Consider the following 27,607-nt stretch of genomic DNA (forward strand, 5'->3'; position numbering starts at 1 on the left):
TTCTTGCTTACAACAGACTGGTCAGAGTTTCGCTGGCGATTTGCCGAGATTCGTTTTACCATCAAGTTAATCATGTTATTGAAGCTACCCGAACTGAAGTTGCAAAATCCAAAACAAAGGCAAAGGCCGTTCAGAGGGCGATTGTGGCAGGCACACACAGGAAATGTGGTGGGTGGGGCGGTGTCGAAGGGCGCAACAATTCATGTAGAATATTGTTTATGAATTCAGCTCGCTATCGCAAATCTCACACACACATACACACACACACTAACACACACGCAAGAGCGCACAGGAGCAAGCAGGAATTTCGTAGCATACTTTCATGGGCAATTGATAAGCAGTCGTCGTCCTTTGCGGCAGGGAGTTTGTTATGGTTAAAGTTTCTGCGGTTCTTGCCACATATTTTGTGGCTGTCCACTTCCGCATTTGGAGTGTGAGCAAGTGGACCCTATGCACGTACATATTAAATATACACATATATGTACATACATACATATAGTATGTATATATATTTATGTACATAACATGACCCTGCCTGCGGCTCGACTGTTGTGCCATTGCCGGGTCCAATCAAGGAAAGTGTTAAGGTTTTATGCTCAACGCACATGAAATCACTCTTGGCCATGGCTTACGAGTATTCCAAAATTCTCGGCCAATTGAAACTTTTCGATGATGCGGGTCTGCGGCCATTTATGGCTAATGATTTAGTGGCTTCCATTGATTTATGGCCAAGTGGGTGCCGCACTCAGCTCAATCAGCTGGGAATGACTTGGTTTCCCCAATGGACCTCTGAGCTGTCGAATAATTGAGTACAGTCAAGCGTTCCTAAGTGACCAAGTATTTCAGCTAGCTATATTTATTCGAATATATGCAGCAGGTTTGTATATAAATAAATTCCACTTAAATTACCCAGTTTTTTGTACAGTTCATTTATTTTAATCTACTTAGAGTCCCTTTTTTATTGGTTACTTTTACAGAAGTTTTTCTGCGTTTAACTAAACTTTATTTCTGCTTTTTCCTCTTTGTCCGCTGGTTTTTTTTTTTTACACTAGTGCTGGCACTCAACCCAATTCCCCTTGTCACTTCATACAAAACTCAATTAATAAAAGTTGACGGCGCCCATTGAGCGTAAAACTGCGTTGATGAGGCATAAAAGTGTTTTAACCCTGCGCACACACACAACTCACACACAACAAAAAAAGAGGCATACCTCTATGTACAATACATATATATATATATTTGATAACATTGCCGACCATCGATGAAACCCTTGAGTGGGGACAACTGCCACTCGACACCCATTGTGGCATAAAAAAATTATGCAAATGAATGGGCCACGCAGGTTCGGGGGAGCCGCTAACGATGCTAACCATGGAAAAAAGTTGAAAAAAAATCAGGAAAAAACTGAAGGGAAAAACAGTAAGTAAGGGACGCACACAATGGAAATCCCCGAAACAATAACAATCCGCTGATGATAATCTCCAGGCAGGTAACGAGCGAGTCCTGGCTTCCGTCTGCCGTCACGCATTCCTGCCCGACACCCCCGCAAATTCCACCCACACCCCACCCTGCAATCCCCTCCCCCTTACAACCCTGCCCCATCCACCAAGTTGTTCTTCGTGTTTTATGTTAATGAATTTATTTATTATTATTTCATGTTTTTTGTTATTTTTTTTTTTGTCGAGGGCTGTGCACCTTTTTTCCCATTTTCACTTGGTGCTTAGGCCTCGATTCAGAGCCACCGTAAATTAATTTGGCCACCGCAGGATGTGGAAAACAAGAGAGTAACTGGCATTGGCAGTCGTAAAGGGGCAACATTGCGTATACGCCATGTGGGCGGCTCTTATCGCTACACGTGGACTATCTGTCGCTGCTGTTCGTCTCTAGATGTTTGTCTCTTAGCCCCGTTAGGTTTGTCACCTCGCTGCAGGCGGATCGCTAGCAAAATAACTCTTTTATTTGTCGGTTTCGCCGCAGAGCCAAGACAGTTCCAGCAAGTCCCTACAAAGTCCCCGTCCAAAACTAATTACAAATGTAGCATTTAGAAGGGACTGGGAAGCTGGATGCCGCCACGGCATCAGCTAATTATTTAAAATGCTCGGCGACATTAAAAAGCACTTTCGCCGCGCAATGATAATCACAAAATGTTGCCGCATGTATCCCGAGCAAAATCCTCCATGTTCTTGTATATTTTGTGCTGCTGCTTTTGTGGCTTTTTTGATAATGACGCTGATTAGTCAGCGCTTACGACAACTCGGCAATGTCTTCTTCTGCTGCTCCCTCCACAGCTTTATTCTCTTTTTCTTTTTCTTTTATATGGCCGAATCTTGGGGCAAGAAGACGAGGCAAGCTAGATAGAGAGAGAGAGAGAGAGTGAGTGAGGGAGAGAGGAATGAGCTTGAGGATTAGCAACTTCTAGGAACTTTAAAATTAAGTTCCCTCAACTGTCTCTGACGCAATCGAGTCGACTGGAAAAACGGAAATGGAAATGGAAAACTGTGTTCAACAAAAAACAAAAATACGCAAAAACGAAACGAAAAAGAACTAAATTTGATTGATGGCAAAGAGTTTTGTTTGCCGCTTGTTTTCTTTCACTGCACTCAACTTGGACATATAAACTGAGCAGAAATATTCCCATTCCCATTCCCATTCCCATTTCCATTTCAATTTTCATTTTCACTTGGGCAGGGGCTAAATTGGGTTGGGGTTCGGTTAGGGGTTTTGCGAAATTTCATAACAAACAAACAGAAGTAAAAACAAACATGGAAGCGTCTGACTCATAAAAGTTTAGTTCGTCTAATTGCAGCTGAAAATTATTTGGATTTGCTTGGGATTTTGATAAATTGCCCAATTCCATTCGAATGGATAAACACACATCCACTGTGTACAGCGCACACACACTACACACACACACACACACACCACCAACGATCCGAAGAGTCGTCTTTAATGAACTGGCCCATGGATCGGCGAGAATCCGCAGATGTCTCGCTACCGAGGTTAACACCTCATGGTCCTCCAGAGGGCCGTAAAAACTGATGCGGCCATTGGCTGGGCAATTAACGGGCATGGCAACAACTGGAAAAGCCACGCCGCCACTGGGATGTGTGTAAGTACAGTGCGTTGCGGTGCTGTAAGGCAGTGCGACAAAGTAAACGGTTAACTTACTGCTTATAATTTTACATAGAAGATGGATTTAAGATACACTCCTTAAATACAGAACGTTAAATCTGACTATAGTTCAATAAATCCTAATAAACACATTCAATATATACCCTTTTGTGTTACAAGTTACTTGTAACTTTTACACTTTTGTGCCGCACTGTGCGCACATAGCAAAATGTAAATTTTCAGCCAGCAACTAGCGCTTTTCGTACCGGCAAAATGCCCACCCACTTGGATGTGGTTTCACTGGCCCCTCCCTGTCCGTCCACATTGGGGCGCCTTGAAGCCCCAACCCCAACTCCAAAACCCCACCCCCCACCCACCACCATACCACCTCTACTTGTCTTTGTCTTTCTGTGTGTTTTCAGGGGGGGTTACGTCATTGAGGGACACGCAATGGCAAATGTTTGTATTTTTATTATTATCGTGTTATGCCATGTATTTGTTTGTTTGTTCGTTTGTTGGATTGCCGGATTGTTACTCAGCCACGTCATAGCGTAGGGATCCTTAAAAAAAAAGAAGAAAATTTAGGAGGGGGGGGGGTCGGATGTCTGGGGGGAGAAGGACTCGTTCTGGAGGTGCGCCCGTCGCTCGTACGCACTTTCCCCCGCCTCTAGGATTTCGCGTATCTAGCGCTCTGGTGATAAAGTTTTTCCCCGTCAACTGCTGCTGCTACACAGAGCGAAAAAAGGCGAAGTATTCGTAGAATTGGAAAGAATGTTCAAACCGTTGAGAATTTTATATTGTTGCAAGTTCGCTGAAAATTATCATAATTTTATATAAGTATTTTCAAGTATATTGCCATTAAAGATCTTATATATATGTATATATTTGCATACATATTTTCTAACACAAAAACACACACGAAGTAAAAGCAAACACAAATCCGTCTGATTCAAAAAAAAAAAAAAAACTATCTCTTTTTAATTGCAACTGAAAAACATTGGGAATTGCCTTGGATTGTGATAAATCGACCATTTCCATCTGAATGAATAAACACAGCATTTTTTAATGGTAAATGTGGGTCGTAAACTACAAAATACACTTCGTTTTATTAGCATTTTCGAATTTATTAATCGACCTATTCGAATTAACCTTAAAACGTTTAAATATTTATGTATTTAAGCTAATAATGAAAGGGAGATGAAAATATGATGAAAAGCTAATTTTATCGCAGAATTTAATAAAATGCAACTTCGGTTTTGGGATAATCTGCTCAAGTTTCTTTTACTTGTGGTTAATTGCAATACAATACAATAACTTTTATTTTTTTGTTTGTTATATTGTTATTTACTTTTATTAAATTGAACAATTAAGCCAATAAACAAAAGGCAACCCAACGATGATGGTAAACTTCAATAAATAAAAGTTAACTAAACTAAATTTAAGACTAAATGTTGGAAAATGTTTTCGATTGTAGGAAAATCGTCGCTTTCCATTGGGCCGTACTGTTATTTTCGCTGTGTGCTGCAAAGTGGGGGGAAATTTATCGCTAACTGCTTGGCTGATTGTCCCAGTTCTTGTTCGACTTTTCCCAGCTCTTTGGCGATTTGGGCTCTTATCTAAGACCATTGCCAGCTTCTGGTAATTGTCGATGGCTCCCGCTGCAGAACTGGTGTCCACGGGTTTGCCATTTTCGCTTCCATGGAGTTCAATATTCACGAGGGGTCCCCGTTTTTGGCCCATTTTTGCGCTGGCTTTTCGGTTTTCCTCCTCTTACATTTCTTTTTTTTTTTTTGGTCCTCCGCAGCTGCTAAACTCTTCGAGTTTTTTTGTTGTAAGTTCTTGCAGCTTTTAACACGCACACAGAGGCGCCTCAACACGCACACAACGAGACGCGTGAGAAGAGAGCGGGAGAGCGAGCGTGTGAGTGGGTGAGTGTGGTGAAAAGCTTCGGTGCCTGCGCCTTCGTCATCGTTTCGAGTGGTGAGTTCACTGAAATGCCTGCATATGTGTGCGTTATATAAGTCAGTTATGAGTCGCGAGTACCGTAGTGTGTTAAGCGAAGTGATGGCAGAAAGGGGGCGGTAGAAGGGGTGCCCAACTCGAACTCACCACGACCCATTGAGAATGTTACCAAAAAAGTTCTCAGTTGTTGATAGCGCACACACATATAGCCAGCCGTTTGGCCGTACTGCCGCACATTCCGCCGTATTCCATATTCCGTATTCCGTTCGCCGTGGAGCGTGCAGAGCGCTTTCAGTCGCTGATTTGACCGCCAAACAAACGCAACGCAGCTCGGCAGGTTTTTAAGTTTACAATCAAATCGCTGGTTCGCAACGACAACAACAAAAGGACAAAGCGCGCTCTCCGGTCCACGGAAATCGACAACAACTACAGCAACGGCAACAACAACATTAGCCGCCAGTGGCAGCAACAAACAACCAACAATAACAACAAAATAAAGCCATTACCTAAATAGTTGGTTTGTTTTCCTTTTTTTTCCAAGTTCCAATCCTGCAAAATAGTTGACATTTTTTTTTCGGTTAAATAATACGAACGTCAAGCAAACAAAGCAAAAATAATAAATTATAAAAACGAAACAAATACGACAAACAAAAAAGTAAGCAAAAGTGCGAAAATTAAATGAAAACATTAGTTGTGCCGCAGAACAAAAAAACAAAAAACAAAAAGAAACAATCAACAAAGGGATCAAGTGTTTATTTATATTTGTGTAGCATACTTTTGTGCGGCAGCCAAAGATTAATTTACACAAAAGGGATCCGCACACGCACACACCCACGCACACACACACACACACCCGCAGGCAGACAGGGAAAGAGATAGCTTGAGAGGCGAAAGAGAGGGCAAGACGAAGGTTACTTTCGCATTTATGCATATGGGATGCCTTCGGTTTGGTTGGGGTTTTTAGTTTTGGTTTCGGTTTTGGTTCTGCCATTCGTTATGCTTACAAAACTTGACCCAAATTTACGTTTTGCGGTCCAGCAGCTGCCGCTAAATAAAAAAAAAAATATATATATATATAAAATAAACGCGGGGGCGGTGAGGCGGGGCGAAAGGGGATTGGGCAGCGAGACAACGTGGAAGGATTATGTAAACAAAAATAAGTTTCCCAGCCCAGCGAACTTGTGTCGCGACGCTTAGACTTAACCTCCAAGGACTCAGTTTTCTCATTTTTCACTTGGGGGGCAGGCACCTCAAAATCCCCAGCCCCTCAACCTCTTCCATTCCCCTCTAACATCCATCAATGGCCGCAATCATCCGCACACAATCCGTCCGTAATCACAAATGCAGTCCCCAACTCTCACCTTGCGTGTCATTTCCTCGTTTCTTTTTTCGTCCCCCAATCCTTTTCCATTTTTTTTTTTTTTGCGAGTGACAAAATAAAGGGAGAGAACAAATCGAAACACGGCGCTACAAAATGCATTTTAATTTGCATCAATTATTTGTTAATTGGCCATGGGCAAAACGTCCGCACAAATTCCGGAATTGGCACGAAAATAGCTGCAATAGCCGAATTGAGGACGGATCTTATCCGTCCGCCTCGCTCATTTGCAACCAAATTGGCCAATCTGTCCGGGCTTAATAGATGCAATCTGCCGCCATTTGATGATCTGCTAACTGGGATATTTGATACCGCAAGATGTGGCCACTAAATGCCCAGTTATGCTATTTCAAACGTTTATTCAATTATATTCAATTATAGTAAGCCATTTTAAAGTGATGTTACTCTTTAAGATATTCCTCATAAATAGACTTCAAGATCCTTTAAAGTTTAAAGGTTTTAACTGCTTTTATCGTGTTTAAATATGTGTCCTTACATTTCTTTGGGGTTTCACAAAACTCGATGTTTTTGAAACACAAATATTTTCATTTTAATGTGCTTGTATTTGTTATTGTCTTTTTGAAATATTTAAAAAAGATTTATTTGGCCATAAATTTATAAGCTTAATAAGTTTCTATGAAGACCAACTTTTCTGATTAATAAAGTATAACTCCTTAGTTAAAATTTTGGAATTTCAGCAACTAAATTCGTATTCGTTTGGCATCTGAATAATTTCCGAGTATTAAATGCATAGCTCAAATGCTAACAAGTTGAGCCAATTAAAAATTTCCAGCTTGCCATATTCTCAGTAAATTTATTTCATTTTCTAGGTATTCAGTTGGCCTGGTTTCAGTCTGCTTTTCTAATTTCCAAATTAATGCTAAGTTCATGGTGATAATGTACAAATTAAACCAATTATAAATTTTCACATTCGCAGTACATCTATTTCAATTACTTGTCAGTTAGCAGCCTCGAAAATATTTTTGGCATCTGTCCGATTTGCTAATTTCGAAATTCATGTTAAAATGCACTTAGCCCGTTGCCATGAATATTTCAATTGTGATAGCCGCATTTAGTTTGCTAAGCCCTGCAAACCCAATCACACTTTTCTCCCAGGAATTCCACATTAAATACTCGGCGGAATTTCCATTGCCAAGATGAGTTGGCAACCGCCGCTCTTGGCCCGGCCTAATCCAATCGCCTTAAGGTATTCACTGACATTTAGGCAATCCCTCGACACTCTGGTTGCAGTCCGACCGCCATGTCTATCTGGCCATCCGCCATTTCAGGACCTTCGGGATCCTTTTCCGCTCATCGAAATCTTCGAAATTCTCGAATTCTGCATTGTTTGCATCGAGACATTCGCCCCATATTTGGGGTAGTGGATGAAGTTCTTGTCATCCATTCCTGAATGTGGCTGAATGTGGGTGTAAAAATTAATTTACCACCTCCGCGTGGTGGTGAATGCGGGGTGACGGCCCCGCCTTTGTGGGCTCCGCGTCTTGGGTTCCCTGCCTCCTGCCGTCGGCCAGCTCAATCTTCATTTGCATTTCTACACAGCCAGAAATCGGTAATTCTGCAGTTCGCCAATCAAAGTGCTTAAAGTGCTTAAAACGGTGGTAATCACCCGGGAACCAACAAATTGCAGTTTGGATTTAAAATAAGCATAAAAGCTACAAAATCCTTGAAATCTACAAACTTTGCTTGCACCACCAAAACTGTGAATAAAACAAGGTGGTTTGCATTAATAGTTTGGGATTTTCTGAACTTTTAAAAATTAGGAAGCTTAACACTCAACAATTTCTATCGCTAATCAATAAATACAATAATTTATTTCTATGTTTGTTTGTTTACTTTATAAACAATTTACCTCAAGTTAATAGGTTTCTTTTTGTGCACAGCGACTTTCCTTTTCATTGCTTTTACTTTAAGACACCGCTTTCAATGAAATTGCTTACAATTTTGAATATACTATTCGCTTTTTTTTGCCAGTGTAGCCCAGCTTTCGGGTATCGTTTACAATCCATTTCATTCGAATAAGTTTGCGCGTCGCTCCGTTCCATTCACTGCGTTCCGATCCCGATCCCCCTGGCCATGCCCACATCCACATCCATTTCCATTCCAATTCCTCCAGCGCGCAGTTCTTCGCCCTTTTTCCCATTTTCGGTCCCACTTTTGTTGGCAAGTGTAGATGAGTGCGAGAAAAGTGTTGCATGCTCGCGGGCTAAACGCGAGATGAACACGCAGCTGAAGGATAAAAAGGAGGCGGCTGGCTCAAGAGGGGGAGTGGCTGATGAAGGAGGAGGCGGGGGCGGGCAAGACAACAACAACAACTGCAGGCAGTATGAAAAATAAGCACACACCCACACATAGACAGAGAGAAGCAGGGAAGAAGGACACATTCAGACAGATAAACGAGTCGAGTTACAAGCCAGGACTTTTTTTTTTTTTTTTTTTTGGGCCAGCAAGGGAGGGGGTGTAGAGGTAGATAGCGAGGACCTGCTGCTATCTGCATCCCTGTCTAAATAGTGCCATCCCGCTCGTTGGCACTGCATTAGCAGCCAGCTGTGAACGAAATAAACGTAAAAATATTTTTAGTGTGAACAAATTTGAGCTCGTCGTCGCTCGTTGTAAAAGGCAACACAGAATGAAACTGAAACACTGCGACAAACGCACACAGATACGCACTCACCCACACACACACTCACGCGGCAGCACACCTGACATGATAACACACACACACACACACACACGCAGAGGAACAAACTGTGTTTAGTTAGCAAATGCCAATGGCTCATGTTCGCAGGGCAGACAGAGAGAGAGAGAGGAGAGAAAGAGAGAGGGCGAAAGGGAGAGAGTAGGAAAGTGAGTGTGTGGGTGTATCACTTTGCGTGCCTCTGTGTGCGACAGTTTTGTAAACAAACAAAGTCAAAAGCAACAAGAATTTTACACGACTTGAACGAAGATATTGGAGGGCCTCTCTCTTTGCTGGCTGGCAGCCTTTACATAATTGTGCCCAGCCCAACAATAAAAATGAGTTCATTAAAAGCGAAAGCAGGTGACCCCATTACCTCAAGTAACTCTCCATATTTGTTATCCAGCGAAAGGGATATGAAAGTCATTTCGGGCCCTTAATGCCAAGGCTCCTGACATGGAAGAGTTTTGCTCATAGTTAATGGGTGAATAGGTCGAAGGACAGGTCATCTGCTCTATCTGAAGATACTTTCTTATGAAGATACTCTTTTGAAAAGATACGTTCGCTTGTATACGAACGTTTGATTTAATTAGCTTATCAGCCTCATAACCTCAAGTAAATCCTCATATTTTATATTGGAATTAGTTGGTTTAAGCATATATCCTATCAGCTAATAGCACTTGAGAAGGTCCGCGATTTCCTCGATCAATTGGTTTGATTTGAACACAATTCCGGAGCACAAATTAAGTTTCGTGCTGTCAGGATGAAAGGGATCATCTCGGATATCTGGCGATGAACAGCAGTTCCGTCACGTTTACCACCAGCTCCTGACTTTTCCCCGGGGATTGAGTGTTTTTGATTTCGTTGCTGCACTTGATACGACCGCTTTGCATGCGACATCTCGACGGGACTGCATCTGAAATTAACAGAATTTATTTCATTGCATACCACGGAGCCCCCTTCGCCACCTTCCACCGCTTCGCTCTCCTTTTTCTCTGGTGGCAGAGAGGAGAAAAAATACAAAGGCAACTTATTTTTATGCCATTCGCGTCAACCGCAGAAGGCAACAGAGGAAAACGCCCCCACCAGCCCGCATCCACCCCCTTTGGCACACACAGGGTTAAGTTTTTTATGCGCTTTTGTTTGCATCCTCTGCAGCGGGCCACGCCCTCCGCCCTCCGCCCTCTGTCCCTGCCCCCACCCCCCCATTCCGCCCACATCTAGACGATTTTTTTTTTGTTGCCAACTGTCATGAAAAGTTCGAGTCGAGAGTTGACCTGAAAAGTGTCGCTCTGTGTATTTTTATGCCTTTCAATACATCGCCCCACCACCCACCTACACACACACACACACACAACGACCCCATGGAAAAGCGCCCCTTTTTTCGGCACGCCTCTGGCCTCGTTATAATCATAGTGCGGCGTTGTTGTTGTTGTGTGGAAAATCACTAATTGAACAGCGACGAAAAGCCAAGTAAAAATAGTTTTTAATCAAAAGACACAGGACACATGAGGGATTATCGATGGGTTTTTGATGGATGAGCCTCCTGCGAGTGGGTGGCCAAAATGAAAATCCAACTGAATTTGAAGCATCCTTCGCATAAGATCTATTCACACTCCTTTTAAGCGCCACTCGAGAAGTTATTGAGCTGGGAAAAAAGTGCGGCCAGAACTTTTTATAAACTATCTTGGTCCGTTATTGAGATGCAACAAAATTGAACCCGTATATATGTATGAATCTATATACATATATATATATATATATATAGATTTAATATCAGCAAATATGCCGTGAACTATGCACCACACTTTCCTACTTTCCTCGCATTTAACTTTTTTTTTTTTTATAACAAAATTATAAAGCATATTAAAATACTTATGGCAAACTTTTGAATAACCGAAACAAAAGCAACTACAAAAATTGCAAAGTAAAACGAACTTGCGCAGCGCAAAAAAGTTTGCCACTAAAAAGCAATAGCAGTCAAGTGCAACAACAACAAATAACAAATAACAACAACAACAACAAGAGGTAGAACAACAACAGCAACAACAACTAGGGAGCCACAACAAGAGAACAACATGGGAAAAAAGAGCTCCAAGTTGAAACAGGATACCATCGATCGCTTAACAACGGACACATACTGTAAGTAAATCGCAACACTAAAATGTCTCAATATTCAAATATCAAATGGTACAGTGCATTTCAGCAGCATAAGTACTCAATTAACTAGTGGTACAGTGCGTTTCAGCAGCAAAAGTACTTAATTATCTAGTGACTGTGCGTTTCAGCAGACTTAGGCAGTAATATGAAAAAATAGATAAACCTACCATTTTAATGCACATTTAATTAAAGTTAATTAAAGCACATGTGGCATATTAATAATAAATTTTAATTTTCGCAATGAATTCAATTAATATATATAAAGCTATATAAATGGCATCCAAATGACACAGAGTAAATATAAAAATAAACTACCCAATTATAACATATAATGGCACACCTTTAAATGGTAGCTTAAATAACACTTTATAAATTCATGTTGTTATACCTTATCCCCTTAAATCAAGGACCTCAACTGTTTCGTTAATCGCCAGGATTGCTTACAAAAATTGGCATTTACCCTTGGGAACTGAGCTCGCTTAATACTAACACTATATCAATTCCACATCTAGCTCATTTTATTATTTTTCCATCCACAATGTCTGCAGCGTGTTTTTCCTGCCCCGCCCTTTGATTTACCTTGTAATAATTCCGTTTTCTTATTTATTTATTTGTTTGTTTGTTTGTTTTGCCCAGGCATTTATGCCCTCGCTCTTCATTATTTTTTTTTTCATTTTTTCCTCCTCCTGCTGCCCCAAAACTCATTTACCATTTTCCTTCGATTGGCATTTACCCCATTTCGATTTGTTTTTGTTTTCGTTCGCCGAGCATCAATCAAAATACGCAAAGGTGCAGACATTTTCCGCGTACGTAGATAGCCAGATATCCAGATATCTGGTAGCCAGATAAATGCATAATTCAAAAGTGTTTTCCCAGCCAACTTATTCATCGGCGACGGCGACGGCGACTGACTCATCATCAGTCATGGACTCGTTGGCAATAAAGTCGCCCCAACTGACGGCGAACATCTGAGCCCGATTCGATTTGATTCGATTCGTTTCGATTCGATTCGATTGAGAAACTTGGGATTAGCCAGCTAGCTCAAGTTCGGTGCATAGATGGAGTGCGAAAGGATCCTTCGTCCTGCGGCTATTGAGTTACCCCGTGCTGGATAAAAGAGGGGAGCGGTGAGCACTTGACATTTATGGTTTAATTTTATCGCTTTTTCCTGTAGCCACTTTTGCTGCTACTTTGTTATAAATTGACATGTTATTGTTGCTGAAACTGACAGCTGCAGTTATGGCTGCTTTCGACTTGAGCTTGGCTAAAAAAGCGTTGGCATTCCGAAGGATATTATAGCCCAAGCTATAAACTTGGCTGTAAATCGGAATGCTTAAGTTCTAGACATCAAATCTATACAGGGATAACTCAATCAGGGTCCAGTAATTAGGAATAATAATAGAGCTGTCCTCTCAATGATATTCCTTCTAAAAAAGTCACATCTTGAAAGCGGCAACACGTTTGAAACTGCACTTTACGTTTATGGTAATGCAGCTCACCTTTTACGACCTTCTTCAAACCACAAAGTTGAACATTAATTGTATGCTTTGTTGCTCCGTTTCACCAGTTGTTGTGGCTAACTCTTGTGGCCCATACAATGTGTTGTGTTAACTGTTACTATTAGTTACTACCCTTGCTTTACGTGACCCGCTACCGATTTCCGTTACGTTTTGTATCTCCTTCTGTGTCTCTGCATCTGTATCTTTTGTAGCTCCTGCAAGAGAAGTGCCCTTTTATCTGCCGCTGTTTTTACTGCTAAGCAGGACATTACATTTACTTAGCTGGCACCGAGCTTTTGGTCCTTTTTGTGTTTCGGCCATTTGGGCTTCTTAAAAATGCAAGTCAGAAACTTTTCGAGCCCAAAACTTTTGTGACTAATTGCTTTCGTTTGCCTCCTCGCTGTATTTTCTTATTCTGCGGTCAGGGGTTAACCCGGCGGGGGCGAAGGGCTCGACGGGCGTATAAATAATTACCGCTGGGCATTCGGGGGCACCTGGTCGAATCAAAAAAAAAAAAAAAAACAGCTGGAAAATAAGGTAGAGGACCGAGGAAAAGTGTTGACAGATTGCTGCCAAAGTTTTCACCGTTTTTTAATGGCTTTTCCTTGAAGTTGTTTGTCTTGGCTGGCTGGCTGTGCTGTGGAGGCTGAGCTGCACTGAAATGGAATTCATTGGACGCTGCTTAAATATGCAACTCAATAATTGTAATCCTCTTGCCTCGAATGCTTCACCGCCCCCATTCTGCGAGCCGCAAGCCGAAAAGCCCATTGTGTGTGTGTGTGTATGTGTGTGTGTGTGTGTGCAACAGCTGCTATTTGGCAGAGATTTGCTTGTCCAAGCAAAGCAAATGAATCAACTAAGGACTCAATTTATTGCCAACGGGTCGTATGAACAATTTCTGCTGGCCTGCGTCAATATTTGTCCTGTCCATTGACATGCCAATCAATTGGACATTAAACTAACCCTCAGCGCCCATCGTCTTAGCCCTTTGCAGCCGTAAACTAGCCCCTCACCTTTCCCCTGCCTCCCCCCCACACAACTGAATAAATAAATAAACGGACAGAAATTTGATTAGTTCAGTGGGGAGAGTGGGGTGATAGCAAATGCAAATTCCCCAGTGCGTTTGGGCCACACATTCATTCATGGTGGCTCGAATTAGGGTCGAAACCAGCCCAGTGCCCGTGGCTAACTGAAAAGCAGTTCGGAGTGTAAAGGGTTATCGTGTTGTTACTGGTCTAAGCCAAATATAACCAACACTTTCTGGCGCAATTTGTACAAAAAGGTGACTTAAGAATAACTCGATTTTCTGTATATTTTGAAATTTTGTCAACGTAAATGTTTAAAGGCAAGTGGCAATGTGATGGAATATCATATTATTTATTATCTGTTTCGTGGCGAATATTGTATTGTACTAAATCACAAAACTTGGTTGGCTTCAATTTCAATCAATTCATAATTCGATTACGAGCCCAACCAGGTGTGACATTCTATTGTTGGCCAGATTTCTACTACATTGTTCTAATAATTTTATGTTCGGAATTATTGGCAATGAAGCAAAATGGTCGTTATAACATGGCTTAAATAATATGTGTTGGCAAAATAATGGCTTTTAGGTATTGGGTACAGTCTTAACATAACGTATGTTCTCCAAACGCAATAATTTATGGCCTTAATCACTTTTTAAGCTGTAAGTTTGGAAGCATATTCAAATATTATTTAAACAATCAATTTTAGAATGCCAATCTGTGGTGTCTACGCACTGGGTTTATTACTTATTTAAATTGAATTTAATTGGAAAAACAATGGAATAAGCCATGTAAAGCGGAAAATATGAACAAAACGATTTGAAAATGATAACAATTTCGCCAGCAGTAAATTGTTTTCGCTCTTTTTTGTTTCGCCAATCTTTGCCAATGCGCATCGAATTTGATAGCAATTAAAAGCATATTTTATTTTAGCCCTATGTCGATAGGAAAAGCAGGCAATTAAAACATGAGAAATGCTATTTGTACAATACTATTAACTCGACCATGACAAAAACATTGTTATTTAAAATACATTTTATACCACGCTGTGATTGCGGAATGGGCAACATTCAAATGGCCCAACGGAATGAATATGTTATGCTCGGTCATCAATCGATTGGCATGGGTGTGGAAAACGGGGCCCCACATTCCTTGCAAAAAGGTGAGCCACTCTACCACTAGTGCCACTAGCACCCACATCCTGCCATGCTGATCCGCAATCTTTTTCAAGCCAACTTGAGCTGACAGAATGACTCGTGCTATATGCGAATGACAATGCATTTCGAATGGGGGGGGCGGTAAACTGGAACCGATGGCAACAAGTCGTATGAGCAATATGCTCTTTATTTACAATCAATACAGGCGAACAAGTGACGCCGCACAGGCATACAACACAAAAAAAAAAGAAAAAAAAAAACGATGGTGGAAAAAATGAAAGGCACACACAATGCTGCCTCTTAAATGCCGTTATATTTTTACATGCCACACGTCAATAATACAAAAAGGAAGAGTGGGTCCTGTCTCTCTGTCTCTCAGTCTGTGTGTTGGTCCTTTAGCCAGGCTATCGATTACCAATCAATTCTGCTACTGGCGCTGGCTGTGCCAATTGTGTTGACTCCGCCGGATTGACATTCCCTGCGGGATAAGGACAACACATAATGGATCAAGGATATGCCCAGGGGCATGGGTGGGGGCGTTTAATAGGGGGGGAGGGGTCTAAAACCAACGAAGCGCTCTTTTTTCTGCGGCTAATTAAAATGCAAATGCTGCAGCGATTCCTTTGCCAGGCAGCTAATCAAAATGAAAAATGATAACCCAAAGCTAAAGGAAACAGAGTGAAAATGAGTGCAAAGCAATTGGGGATAGCACTTTAAGTTAGGGATTTACTCTTAAAGATTTTCCAAATAAAATTATAATCATTTGTAGTTTTTTTTTTTGTTAATTAAATATTGAAAATATGAATATTAAATTAAAAAATTAAATATATAATAATATAAAATTATTCTGGGGACTTCAAATTGGCCATAAATTTAAATGTAATAATAATAATTGTTCAAGAGGTCTCTTTGCTGGGCGTCTTTACACAGTTGCGCCGCATTTCTTTCAGTGCATTTTCTTTGCTGCATGTGGCTGGGCACACAGATGATATATGAACCACCGTGCCATGAATAATGCGAGTGGCCGCTGCAGATAACTGGCAGCCATCGAGTCAATAGCCCGTCTCCAGCTCCGTTTCCAATTGCCCAGCTCCCTGGGGGCGTGACTCCGCCCACTCATCACCACTACCCCCCCCCCCCCCCCCCCCCTTGGCACCCTCTTCACGCCGCCCAAATTGCCGGCCATTGACCACGCAACACCACCCAACCCCTCAAAAGCAATTCGAATGTGTGTAATTTTGCGTGAATTTATGTTTTCATTTTTGTTTTTTTTTCTTGTTCTTTTTTTTTTTTATTTTCTGTTTTCCAATTGCCAGCTGCTGTTGGTCAGGGAACATGTGCAACATTCACACGCCCAGGAGTCAGTCGGACGACCTGGGATCAGGATATGGCCTCGGTCAGGTTGGACGCAAGCAGGATGCGAGGCGGGGGGGCGTGGCCCTCCCAAAGGGGGTGAGCGGCGTTTAAACGTTTGGTAAACGGCCATTAGGCCAACGGCAATGGCAATGGCCAAGCAAAATGGGGGAAAAAGAAAGCAAACAGTGAACATTTTATGCCAGCAAAACAAAGAACATTTTTATATGCATGAATGGTGGGCAGGGAAGAAGGTGGTGGAAAATCAGAGAAAGCCGAGGAGGAGGAGCAGGAGGAGCAGGAGCAGGAGATGGAGCAGGTCCAGATGAAGCCCTGGGCGTGGTCGAAAGACAATGAAAGATAATTCAGGACTCGAACCGAATGAGTTCAGCATTTGCATATGCGAGAAGTGTGGAGTGTGGGGCACATAGAAATGGATAATGAAGAGGTCATTCTGGGAATTCTCCTAGCCCCAACCCCTAACTACCGACCCCCTACCATCCCGCCTCCATCGAACGCCAATCAATAATGAATGAATAATTTAGCAACGATGATTTCATTAGTTGTACGGCAGAGAGAAAATTGATTTAGAAGCCAGCAGTCTCAACTATATGGAATATACATAGTATAGCCTCCAGCAACAATTACTTTTAATTGTGAATGCAATATTCTTTGATAACCTATATAATTTTCTGTAATGCCATGTTTTTTTTTTTATAAAAGAGCAATTAACTACTTGTCTTAAGGCTATCATTAAGTTATAACTAAACAATATAAACGTGCAATGCACTGGCTTATGTTATTTACACCTATAAAATCTACATATTTATACTACAAAACTAAGTGATTTTATCAATAGTGTTAGTAATAAGAAGATTAAATCCCAAATTGCTGGCCAAAAGTATCGAAAATCTAAGCCAGCTGGTATAAGTTATTCAATCAGCGAATTGCTGACTAGCCTTTGATAACCGAATGTTGGAATTTAATCCGATGTTATTTGCAATTCCCAAACCCTTCATCGGCCTTTGTGGATTCGGTGACAGCTCGTGTGTAAATAAACAATTCGGTGTAAAAAAGCCATTGCTATTGTCAGCTGGCATGGCAGGTTTGTAACGCACTGTACCATTCGGATAACAACACGGCCCACACGAATTTGTGTTCTCAATTGAACGGTTTAGCATATTCGGCCAGAAACAATTCAAAATAATTCAATCGCACCTTGTAAATATTTCAAATACCGCATAAAAATTTAATCCACTTCGATTTTCTGTTTGTTTTCATTTTCAGTCACAGAGAAAGAAATACGTCAATGGTGAGTTGGCTGGCAAAAATGCCAGCGGGCGGCATATCTGGCAGATAGATATATATCTAAATATATATATATATATAACATATCCGCGAATTAACTGAATATAAATCAAACATTTTTGCACCCGCCAGGCACAAAGGATTCCTGAAAGACTGCCCCAACGGCCTGCTCACGGAGCAAGTGAGTATATGGGATATGTGTACTTAAACATCCTTTAGGCGCAGTCGAGTGTGTGTGTGTGTGCGTTTGTGTGTGTGTGTGTGTAAATTGGCCACCTGAGCGTGGCCAATTCATTTAAGTCAAACGGTTAATTAAGTTAATTTTCCGCCTTGCACCCAACCTCGCCCCTCCACTCGATTTATGTTTGCTAATTCCACGACAGCAGCCATATCAGACATGAGAGGTCCTTCGCCAGGATAACACAAATACAAGTGGGGGGTCTTGGGGTTCGTGGGGTTGGCCAAATGTGTTGACGACCCCCGGCTGCTAATGACATTGCCTTTTGTGGATGTCGAAGTGGATGTTGGAGTTATTGTTGTTGTTGTTGTTGTTGATGTTGCTGCTGTCGTCGTTGGCTGTTTGTTGATAATGAAGTTTATTAATGCGCGCATTATTCAAACACGAACACATACGCATACGCAAACGCATACGCATATGTGGCACGCCTCTAATTGATTCATCTACATTTGTCTTTTGCCCCCTTCTTCGTTTCTCCATTTCTCCGTCTATCTGTTTCTCACTTTTCTCAGGGCTTCATCAAAATATACAAACAATTCTTTCCACAAGGCGATCCCAGTAAATTCGCATCGCTCGTCTTTCGCGTCTTCGATGAGAACAATGTGAGTATTCAATCCATTCAAGATCCTATTTCCCAGTAGAAACTGGGGCTGGCCACGCCAACAAACCAAAAAAGTTTCCAATCCATTTGCTTTTAAAAGTTTTCCATAATTTTGTATATAAGTAGTTCAGCGGTACATCTTTTGTAAACTAAACATACTATGCAAAACGTAAATATTTGTAAAGCAGAAAACTGTTTAACATTGAATCATTTGTATTTATAAGATACAAATTGTTATTGCTCAGTGTTCGAAAAAAAACCAGACTTTCATTCCCTACATTCGCCAGCCCTAAAATATTTACAAAAGGCATTTGTTTGATTTGAAAGGGATTTTGTTGGCATAAACATAAATATGCAAAAGGATTTTTAGCAAAAGAAATATTTAACTGAAGTTTTTATACGCTGAACATCGAATGATTTGTATTCATGGGATAAAAGTTGCCATGTTTTTTTTTTTTGTGAGGTAAATATTCAATTGAGGCACATTGGCAAGGTAACGAAAAAATGGTGCAAGGAATTTGCTAGCATAAAACCAGAATATCCAGAATATTTACAAACATTTTCTTTAAGTTCAATTTCCTATTTTCCCCTAACAAAGGTTCGGGCTAGTTTTTCTCTCAGTGTGCTGACGTGGGCTAAAAATGTGAGACAGCCACAAAATAAACTGATTTTAGCTGGTTAATGCCCTTTACTCTCACCGCTGTTGGCCAGTTTATGGCGTGGGTGATCATAAATTTTGGCTGCTTTTGTTGTTCTTCGCTTTTATTATTTATGGACCATGGGCGTGGCCCGCCCCTTCACTACCCTCCCCGTTCCGACCAACCACAGAATGTCAACTGTCTGATGTCTGCACTGATTTGCTTTCTTTGTCTCACTGCGCGTGTGTGTGTGTGTGTCTTTCTGTGTCCTTACCGCTGCGTGGGTGTGTGTGTGTGTGTGCCCGCTTTCTTCTCTCTTTTTTTCTCGGCCTGCCCATTCCGTTTTTATGGCTCTCCAGGATGGCTCCATTGAGTTTGAGGAGTTCATACGCGCCTTATCCGTCACATCGAAGGGCAACCTGGACGAAAAACTGCAGTGTAAGTGGCGCCATGTTTTTCCACAAAAAGAATAAGAAAAAAAAAAAAAACAACAGGTCACAAAAACCCAGCTATCCATCAATACTTTCATTATTATTTTCTTACCATTATTTATGCCTCAACCACAGGGGCCTTCCGTCTCTACGATGTGGACAACGATGGTTACATAACGCGGGAGGAGATGTACAACATAGTGGATGCGATCTACCAGATGGTGGTAAGTGGTTAGGATTTAAGAACCTTACCCTTTTCACTGCTGAATAGTAAAAAAAAAGTTGAGCCAACTCAAGGTTAGGCTTAAAGTTGTTACTATGCTTAAGTTTAGCACGTTTAAGCTTAAAATGACGCTTGGCTTTGAGTCGTTAAGCTAAGTAAAGATTTAACAATAATATTTGAAATCCTATTAATTATTTGAAAACAGGGACAGCAGCCGCAATCGGAGGACGAGAACACGCCGCAGAAACGAGTGGACAAGATCTTCGATCAGATGGACAAAAACCACGATGGCAAATTAACATTAGAAGAATTTCGTGAGGGTAGTAAAGCTGATCCACGTATAGTTCAGGCGTTAAGTTTAGGTGGTGGTTAAATCGATTAACAATGGCCGATTACCGATAACAGACCCGATTCCAATTCCACAAAAACCAAGCGCGCAATAAACTGAAATAAAAAGATATTGATACTGCAAGTTGATCGAAACCCGCTTAAACAAAAAAAAAAAAAAAACAACAAATTAAATAAAAAAGTATGGAAGTTTGTGGGTGGGGGCAGGCTGGTACGGTGCCACGCCCCCTGCCGCTTCGTTTGCATTCGCTTCTCCACTCTTCACTTTCTCTTCTCTCCACGCTTTTCTCAATTCTCAATTCTTGATTCTCGATTCTCCGCGCGTCGCTTGCGACACTGAAGATGATAATAATTTTTTGATATATGGATAAAGAATAACTAACGAGATGGAAATCCAAACAAACGAACCGAAAAGAAATGAAAATGAAAAGAAAAAACAAAAATCGAAAAAATACCGAAAATGAAATTAATTTTTAAATATACACCAGAATATAAATATATAGGAAATCATGGCGTAGTCAGAGCGCAGTTCATAGCAATAATGGAAAAACAAAACGAAGAAAAAAATGTCGAAAGATAAATAAACTAATACTAATTTTAAATTAAATCGAATGGCGCGGAGGCGCAAATCAATTTTTGAAGCATACACCAATTACGAGTAAACTAATTAAACCTACGACTAAATCAGCATAACTATACTAAACAATTAAACGATACAATTAGAGCCGAACTAAGCCTACGCATCAATTGTGCAGCCTTCGAAGCAAAGCGAGTTATATAAACTCGATCCGAGTCAGCTAATTCCACTCACGACAGCCAACAGCAGCCACTATATCCACACTTAATATATATATATATATATATACACATATAGATACAGTATCAATCCGATAAGTGGCCGCAGACAGGACGAACAGAGTTCAGAGTTCACAGTTTAGAGGGCGTCGCACAGCAGAGGGGAGCTAGCTTGAAAATATCATAAAAATGAAACACTTTAACGATTACGAGAGATACTTACACATATTACCCACTTCCAAGTGCATTCACTTTGGCTTATTTGAATAATCGAAGATGAGGTATAATGAGATTACACCACTTAATACTTTCTGATTACCATCAATACTAACACGCCCATAAATTAGTGCCAGTGTCGATTTGATCACTTAATTGCGGCAACACTCAAGTTTTTGCAAGTGCATGTAAAAGGAATGCTTAGCTAGAAGGTCTCTCTGTTCATAGGAAATTTCCTTTTATTCCAATCACTTCGGTACCCCAACTTCCGATATTCAATTGCTTTTATTGACCAGGACTTGTTTGAGAAATGAAAGAGGATTTATGAGCAAGTTCCATAACCAACCAGCACCAGCAGAAGTGTGTTTATTTTCAGGCTCAAATGCGAGGCAATCCATGTACTTTCAAGCCAGCTGCCTTGCAGTCATGAAACGCACCTTGATCGGCTTTTATGCAGCTCCCCTGCGAAAAGAGATTAAATCTGCAGATGAGTTTCGCCAGCGTACAAATAGTGTTGCATACCCAACAGGCGCAGAAAAGTGTTTGCTTTCGTTTGCTCGCTCGCAATCTCTCTCTCTCTCTCTTTCTACCTCTATCTATATTTCTTTCCCTCTCTCTCTCTCTCTCCATCTCTCTCTCTATCTGTATATTCTGCTTTGCCTTGTTTTCCGTTAAGCGTTATACGTTCCCAACAACAATAACCAATCCAAACCAAACCAAAACCAAACCATATTTACAATAACAACAATAACAACACGAACATATTGACAATAGGCGGAGCAGGATGAGCACAGAAAAAGGATATCCAAAGGTCTTGAGAACAGTGCCCAGAAATCCATGAATCCATGAACCCATGAACCACAGCTCCAGAAGTCCAGAAATAGCTGCGAAGTGAAGACATTAATAAATGATAAACTAATCAAAGAACGCACAGCTACAACCAGAGCCACATCAACAGCCAGAACATGAACATATATATATATATATACACAAATGTATATCCAATATCCTCGAGACGCAGCAGAAGCATGGAAGTTGGAGCAGTTAGGATATATATATATAGATATATATATATACGAGTATAACAATGAAACAAATCCATCATACGATTTAATTTCTATTCTATATGCGGTTCAGCTTTATTATTGCATTGATTTTTCAATAAACCAGTCAACCGTTTTACTATTCCGATGACTATCTATAAATACTGAATCTCCCGCTTTCTCACGCCCCCCACCACCCCCTGCCAAAAAAAAAAAAAAAGTACAACCCGTTTAGTCGCCTTTGTGTAATCTAGATCTAGGGAGATTTCGGACTCCCTGAAAACACACAAGCACTAACACTCACCCAAACACACACACACACACACTCACACGCTAACACACATACTGTATATCTATATAGTGCCTATGTATGTAGTAGTATTTCTTATGATTTCGCCTGCTTTGCCTTCTTTGAGAACGAACATTCCCAATTGATCGATTTACGTTTATCTTTTCCTATGCTTTCCATGTATTTAATCACCGATCTAAAAGAATAAATACGATACAAATTCAAAAGTCAAATGCCGTGCAATCCAAACACTTTACCCCAAACACACACACACACACATAGCCACATGTATGTATATATAAATATATATATATATATATGTGTGTATGCCTAAACTTATATATACTCTATATAGTAAGCACAGCAATCGAAAGCAAGTTAAGGAACTATAAAAAAAAAACCAAAAATCGAATACAAAAACGCTTCTATAAACCTCACTGAAATTCTTCGAAGAAACAAACTGAAAGATACAAGATATAGTACACACACACACACATACGCAAACTGACACACACCCACACTCACAGACAAACACACACTTGTACGAGTATATTAACAATAAACGTAATGCGAAAATTAATCAATAATTAAATAATTCGAAAGTGATATAGCTGACAAAACAAATGTGTCTGTAGTAGTCTAGTAGTTAAAAGAAATTGAAACGAATCGAAACGAAACGAAAAAAAAAAGAAATTTATAAATAATATTAACTAAACTATTATATGTGACAGATTAAATTGGAGGCGACGGGGAAAACGCAACGCAATTTTCACGTTGACCGCTCTTTTTTTTTTGTAAGCAGGCGGCTGAGGCGGAAATAAGAAAATCAAATTGTAAATAACACTAAGTGAATCACGCACACCACACCAAGACACACCCTCACACACACACACATACACAAACACACATACCCACGCGCATACCCACTTGCACACTGACAGAAACGAGGAGTACCGAATAAGTTTGTTAACACCAAAATATAACGGGTCTTAAGTAACGAAAAATAATTATAATAATAATGCGAAAAATGCAAATATGCAAAAATGCAGCAGAGAAGTAAAATCATAAAAACAGTAAGTTAGAGCAAGGAATTTTTTTTGTGGATCGAATTGGATGGGTTTGCAATGAATCAAGTCAATTGTAATAGCCGACAAAAAAAGAATACGAGAATTATGAAATATTTATATTAATTTACAATGGGCCGGCGAGTGAAGCTTTTCCCGCAAAAACACTGAAAAGCAGTGAAAAACAGTGAAAAGCAGTGAAAAACCAGTAGCAGAAGTCGAAGATGAGTTTCTTTCCACCGCCGTTGACAAACCACACGAATGTCAAGTTAAACGTTTCACAAGCAATATTTTACATACTTATACATGCATTATATACACATATATACTTATATATATATATATATATATGGGTAAATATATATATAAATAAATATACGATAATAAATATATACATAACTTATATACACACTCCGCAATAACGAGTCGACCGGCTAAATAGACATAATAACTATAATAAAATATTGCATGGCAGATACACAGATATCCAAAGCGAAATGTCTGATAATGCGTAAATAGGAGTTTAAATCAGATGATAGCGGCAGATAGTGGGGAATTAATAACATTTTTAGTGATATTCTTTAGCAAACTTGAATCTGATTTCCTTGCTAAGAACAAAACGAAATGTATAAAGTCGCAAAGAATTCAAAACCAAAGCCGAAAATGTAACGAAAATAACATCAGTTTAAGCAAAAGGTCGTATATTTTACAACAAAAAAAAAAAAAAAAAACAAAACAAAACAAAAACAAAAGCAACCAAACAAACGAAACGAAATGAAATGATATGCTAAAAAAGCGAAAAAAAACCAACAAAAAATGAAACCAATTTTTTTCTCCCATTTACCTTGACTCGACTTTCATTTTGTTCGATATATCCTGTGTACTACTCTATTTGCCTTTACTTACCATCATTATTATGTCGATTGTTATTATTATGATTATATGGCAACGTCGATGATAACAATTATTGTGTAAACCAAAACAACACACATGCAAAACGTATAAGAAACATGAAAACATAAACATGAAATGAAAACTTTATAGAACATACAAATGAAAATCAAATTCTTTTACCAAGGAAGAAACTTAATTATTTTTTTTTTTTAAGTAATCGCCTAAGGGGGAATGGAAAATTTATCTTGTTACTGTCAAACAAATATTACTTACTTCAAATAAAAATTTTAAAGCGAGCACCATCGTTACCATCATTATGCCTCAATTAAAAATTTTAATCCCACCATCGCAGGTGGCGTGGGTCATTTGGACAATTATTTTGATAGGGGTAAGTATGTGACCTGTGACCTCCAAGCCCTGGGAGATCGTCAGCTGCTAGGAAAAGTGCTGCCACATTCGGGGGGATTTCCCAAGTATGTACACATACATACATACATACATACATGAAAGTTTCAAACTTAATTGTCGAGCTCTTAATGGGCGATGCTTTGCCGTTTTGTTTAATGGCCATTAGCTGCTATGGCCAGTCACACGTGGCGTATGCGCAATCAACGGAGACAGCTACATGGCGATTACATGGATTTGGCCCCAAACGTAACGTATACGCAGCGTTAGCACATAAATGTATAATGTTTGCACAAAGCAAACTTCAAGTGTCTAGATGGTCAGACGGACATGTTAACAGTGTGTAGCAAGTTGGGTCAACTTTATTTGCCGGATTGATGTCGTACTTAATACTAATTAATGTACTTACATGTCAGTGCTGTGCAAGTTTGCTTCGAGTGCTTCGTCCGGCAAATTGATGATACAATAATTCACTTGAACGCCATCGAAATTTGGCTAAGATAAATTCAATAAGCAGAAATAACTGGGGACTACGAGGCATACGAAAATGAGCCATGGAAAAGAAACCAATTTAATTCTTTACATGGGAAAATCTATAAGCCCAATCTTAAGCCCAATTAATTTAAATGAATTTCCTTAGTTTTGGCTGTTTAGATTCTCAGGGAAAGCAGTCCGATTTTCTTGCCCAAATGAGCTGGAAATATTTCCCAGCCAGGCACTTAATCTTTCATAATTTCCATGGCTGGGCCTTTGCCACAAGTGTTGACATTTGATAATTTTCATTTAGCCGTTTTTCACTTTTGTGGCGGGGGTGCGCATTTTTGATTACCTTTTTGGCGGTTTTTGTGCGTGCCGCGGGCGTTGGAAATTGGACATGAATTAGTAATGAATTTTGCCCGCAGATGCGTCGACTGAGGCAGCGCAGCGGGCAGAGGCAGCGACAGAGGCGTCGACATCGTGTTTATCTAGGCAGCCCAACTATTTATAATAAAAGGCTGCCAGATTAAAAACACCAAAATAGATTCTGTATCTGCAGCTGCATCATCTCTGGCTGTATCTGTATCTGTATCCGAATGTATCTATACAACAAAATAGCAATAAATGCGAAAACAATGAGCAAACGTTCGAACAAACAATTCTTACAGAACCCACCCCCCCCCTTTCGGCACGCCCCTGACCTACACAACCAGAATAAATAAACAGTAATTATAATTGGCCTGTTTCGGTCTCGAATTCGATTCTTTAGGCATCGGCATCGCATTCGAGGCAGCATGAGTGAGTAAGTCGCTGCGGGCGTTGCTGCCGCAATCGACGTCGATGACGCGGTATCGCCCTATCCCCCTCCTCCCGCCCCCCCAAAAAAAAGCGCCCCTCTTAGGTGCGACCATTAAGGCCCCCTCTTTCGTGCACAATTGCGAATTTATTCTTCGCGCGTTCGCTGGCGAACTGCAAATTGAAACGGGAAATGGAAATGCTGCTTCTGCGTCAGTTGATCGTCATAATCAATGATCGGCAGGCAGATACTTCAACCAATCTAATCGGTTCCAAAGAGATCTTAAGAGACCATTTAGTTGATGGAATACATAGAGCAATTGAGAAACCAATCAATGTGTATGTATTGTATGAGCAGCTATAAACTTGTGCTTCATTTCGAAGAACAATGCATTTAATTATAGATTACTTTTCGAATAGCATTCGATGCTGGCAGGAATTTGAACTTAAATACTTTGTTGGCAACTTAACAACTACAGTATATACAGAAGATTTATGGGCATTTAAACGAAAATCAAATGTTTAATTATAATATTGAAAGTGTTGCTTTTTGGCGGCTTTTTGATCCGTTGGCCAGCGTAATATAAAACAAACTATTTAAATTCGAGTGTAGAATAAGATTGGATGATAAGATTGTGCCAAAAATATCTTAAAGATTCTTCTAGTTTTGTTCTCTATTCGAAGCGAATAGAGATGATCCAAGGCAATAAAAAGGCAAACAAATTGATACCGATTCTGTGAAAGGGGGACAATGTTTTCGCTTATTTGACATTTTTTGAAAAATTAAAACAAAAAAATAATGCAATACAGATAAACACATAAGGAGAATATTTAAAGTGGTTTAGCATCTGTAAAGTAATAAAGAGCATTGCCAATTTCTATAAACCTAGTAGTTTATTAGATTTAAGAAATATTTAAATAGTTAAATTCAATTAGTAATTTGACCTTTTGGCCTTTTCCTTGCTGACTTGAGTGTTTTAAGTTCTAAAAATCGAAATGAATGGATTAAAGAGGTTCTATTTGGCGATAGTGTCTGCAGAGTTCGCCTAGGTGTTGTTATATTCAACCGATCTAAACACATGTATATATATATATATACAAATACGAACAGCAGCAGCCCAATAAACGGTTCGTTTGATTTGACTGCCGGCCCGCCTCCGTATCTTTATCTGTATCTTTAGATATAGTATCTGTATCTGTAGCAGGGGCAGGCGTTTTATTGTTTATTTGCCCGCCGCTTTGCCTTTTGTTATTCGCCAGAATTTTTATTATTTACTATATTTAGGCAGAGGCCAAGAGGAAGAGCAACCTGCTGAATAATTAGTCACAGCCCAACCACGACAGGCGGCACCTGCAAGAAATGCAAAGTAAATTCTTCAATTGCTCAATTCCTCAGCCCATCCCTACGCCGACTGCGCTGCTGACGTCGACGCCAACGCCGACGGCGACTGCGACTGAGGCCCAGGCCATTTGTGCGACTGCTGGCATTCGATTGCCATTCG

At 40.2% G+C, this 27,607-nt stretch overlaps 1 protein-coding gene across 4 annotated transcripts; it reads left to right on the top strand.

Annotated features, from left to right (window-relative positions):
* The first annotated feature begins 5,364 nt into the window (after positions 1–5,364).
* On the top strand, positions 5,365–24,740 carry Frq1 (Frequenin 1). 4 transcript variants are annotated; one of them, NM_001038764.2, is made up of 8 exons: positions 5,365–5,728; positions 11,009–11,288; positions 17,628–17,652; positions 17,781–17,829; positions 18,399–18,488; positions 19,485–19,563; positions 19,692–19,780; positions 19,985–24,740. In NM_001038764.2, the coding sequence occupies exons 2-8, from the start codon at positions 11,225–11,227 to the stop codon at positions 20,150–20,152; spliced, it is 564 nt and encodes a 187-aa protein (NP_001033853.1). In that variant the 5' UTR covers positions 5,365–5,728; positions 11,009–11,224; the 3' UTR covers positions 20,153–24,740. The 4 variants fall into 4 exon arrangements, with proteins under 4 accessions (NP_001033853.1, NP_573271.1, NP_001259673.1 ...); NM_133043.3 differs by having other exon boundaries at positions 11,055–11,288; NM_001272744.1 differs by having other exon boundaries at positions 5,365–5,590.
* The last annotated feature ends 2,867 nt before the right edge of the window (positions 24,741–27,607 follow it).

The sequence above is a fragment of the Drosophila melanogaster genome, chromosome X (assembly GCF_000001215.4).
Source record: "Drosophila melanogaster chromosome X".
Taxonomy (NCBI): Eukaryota; Metazoa; Arthropoda; class Insecta; order Diptera; family Drosophilidae; genus Drosophila; species Drosophila melanogaster.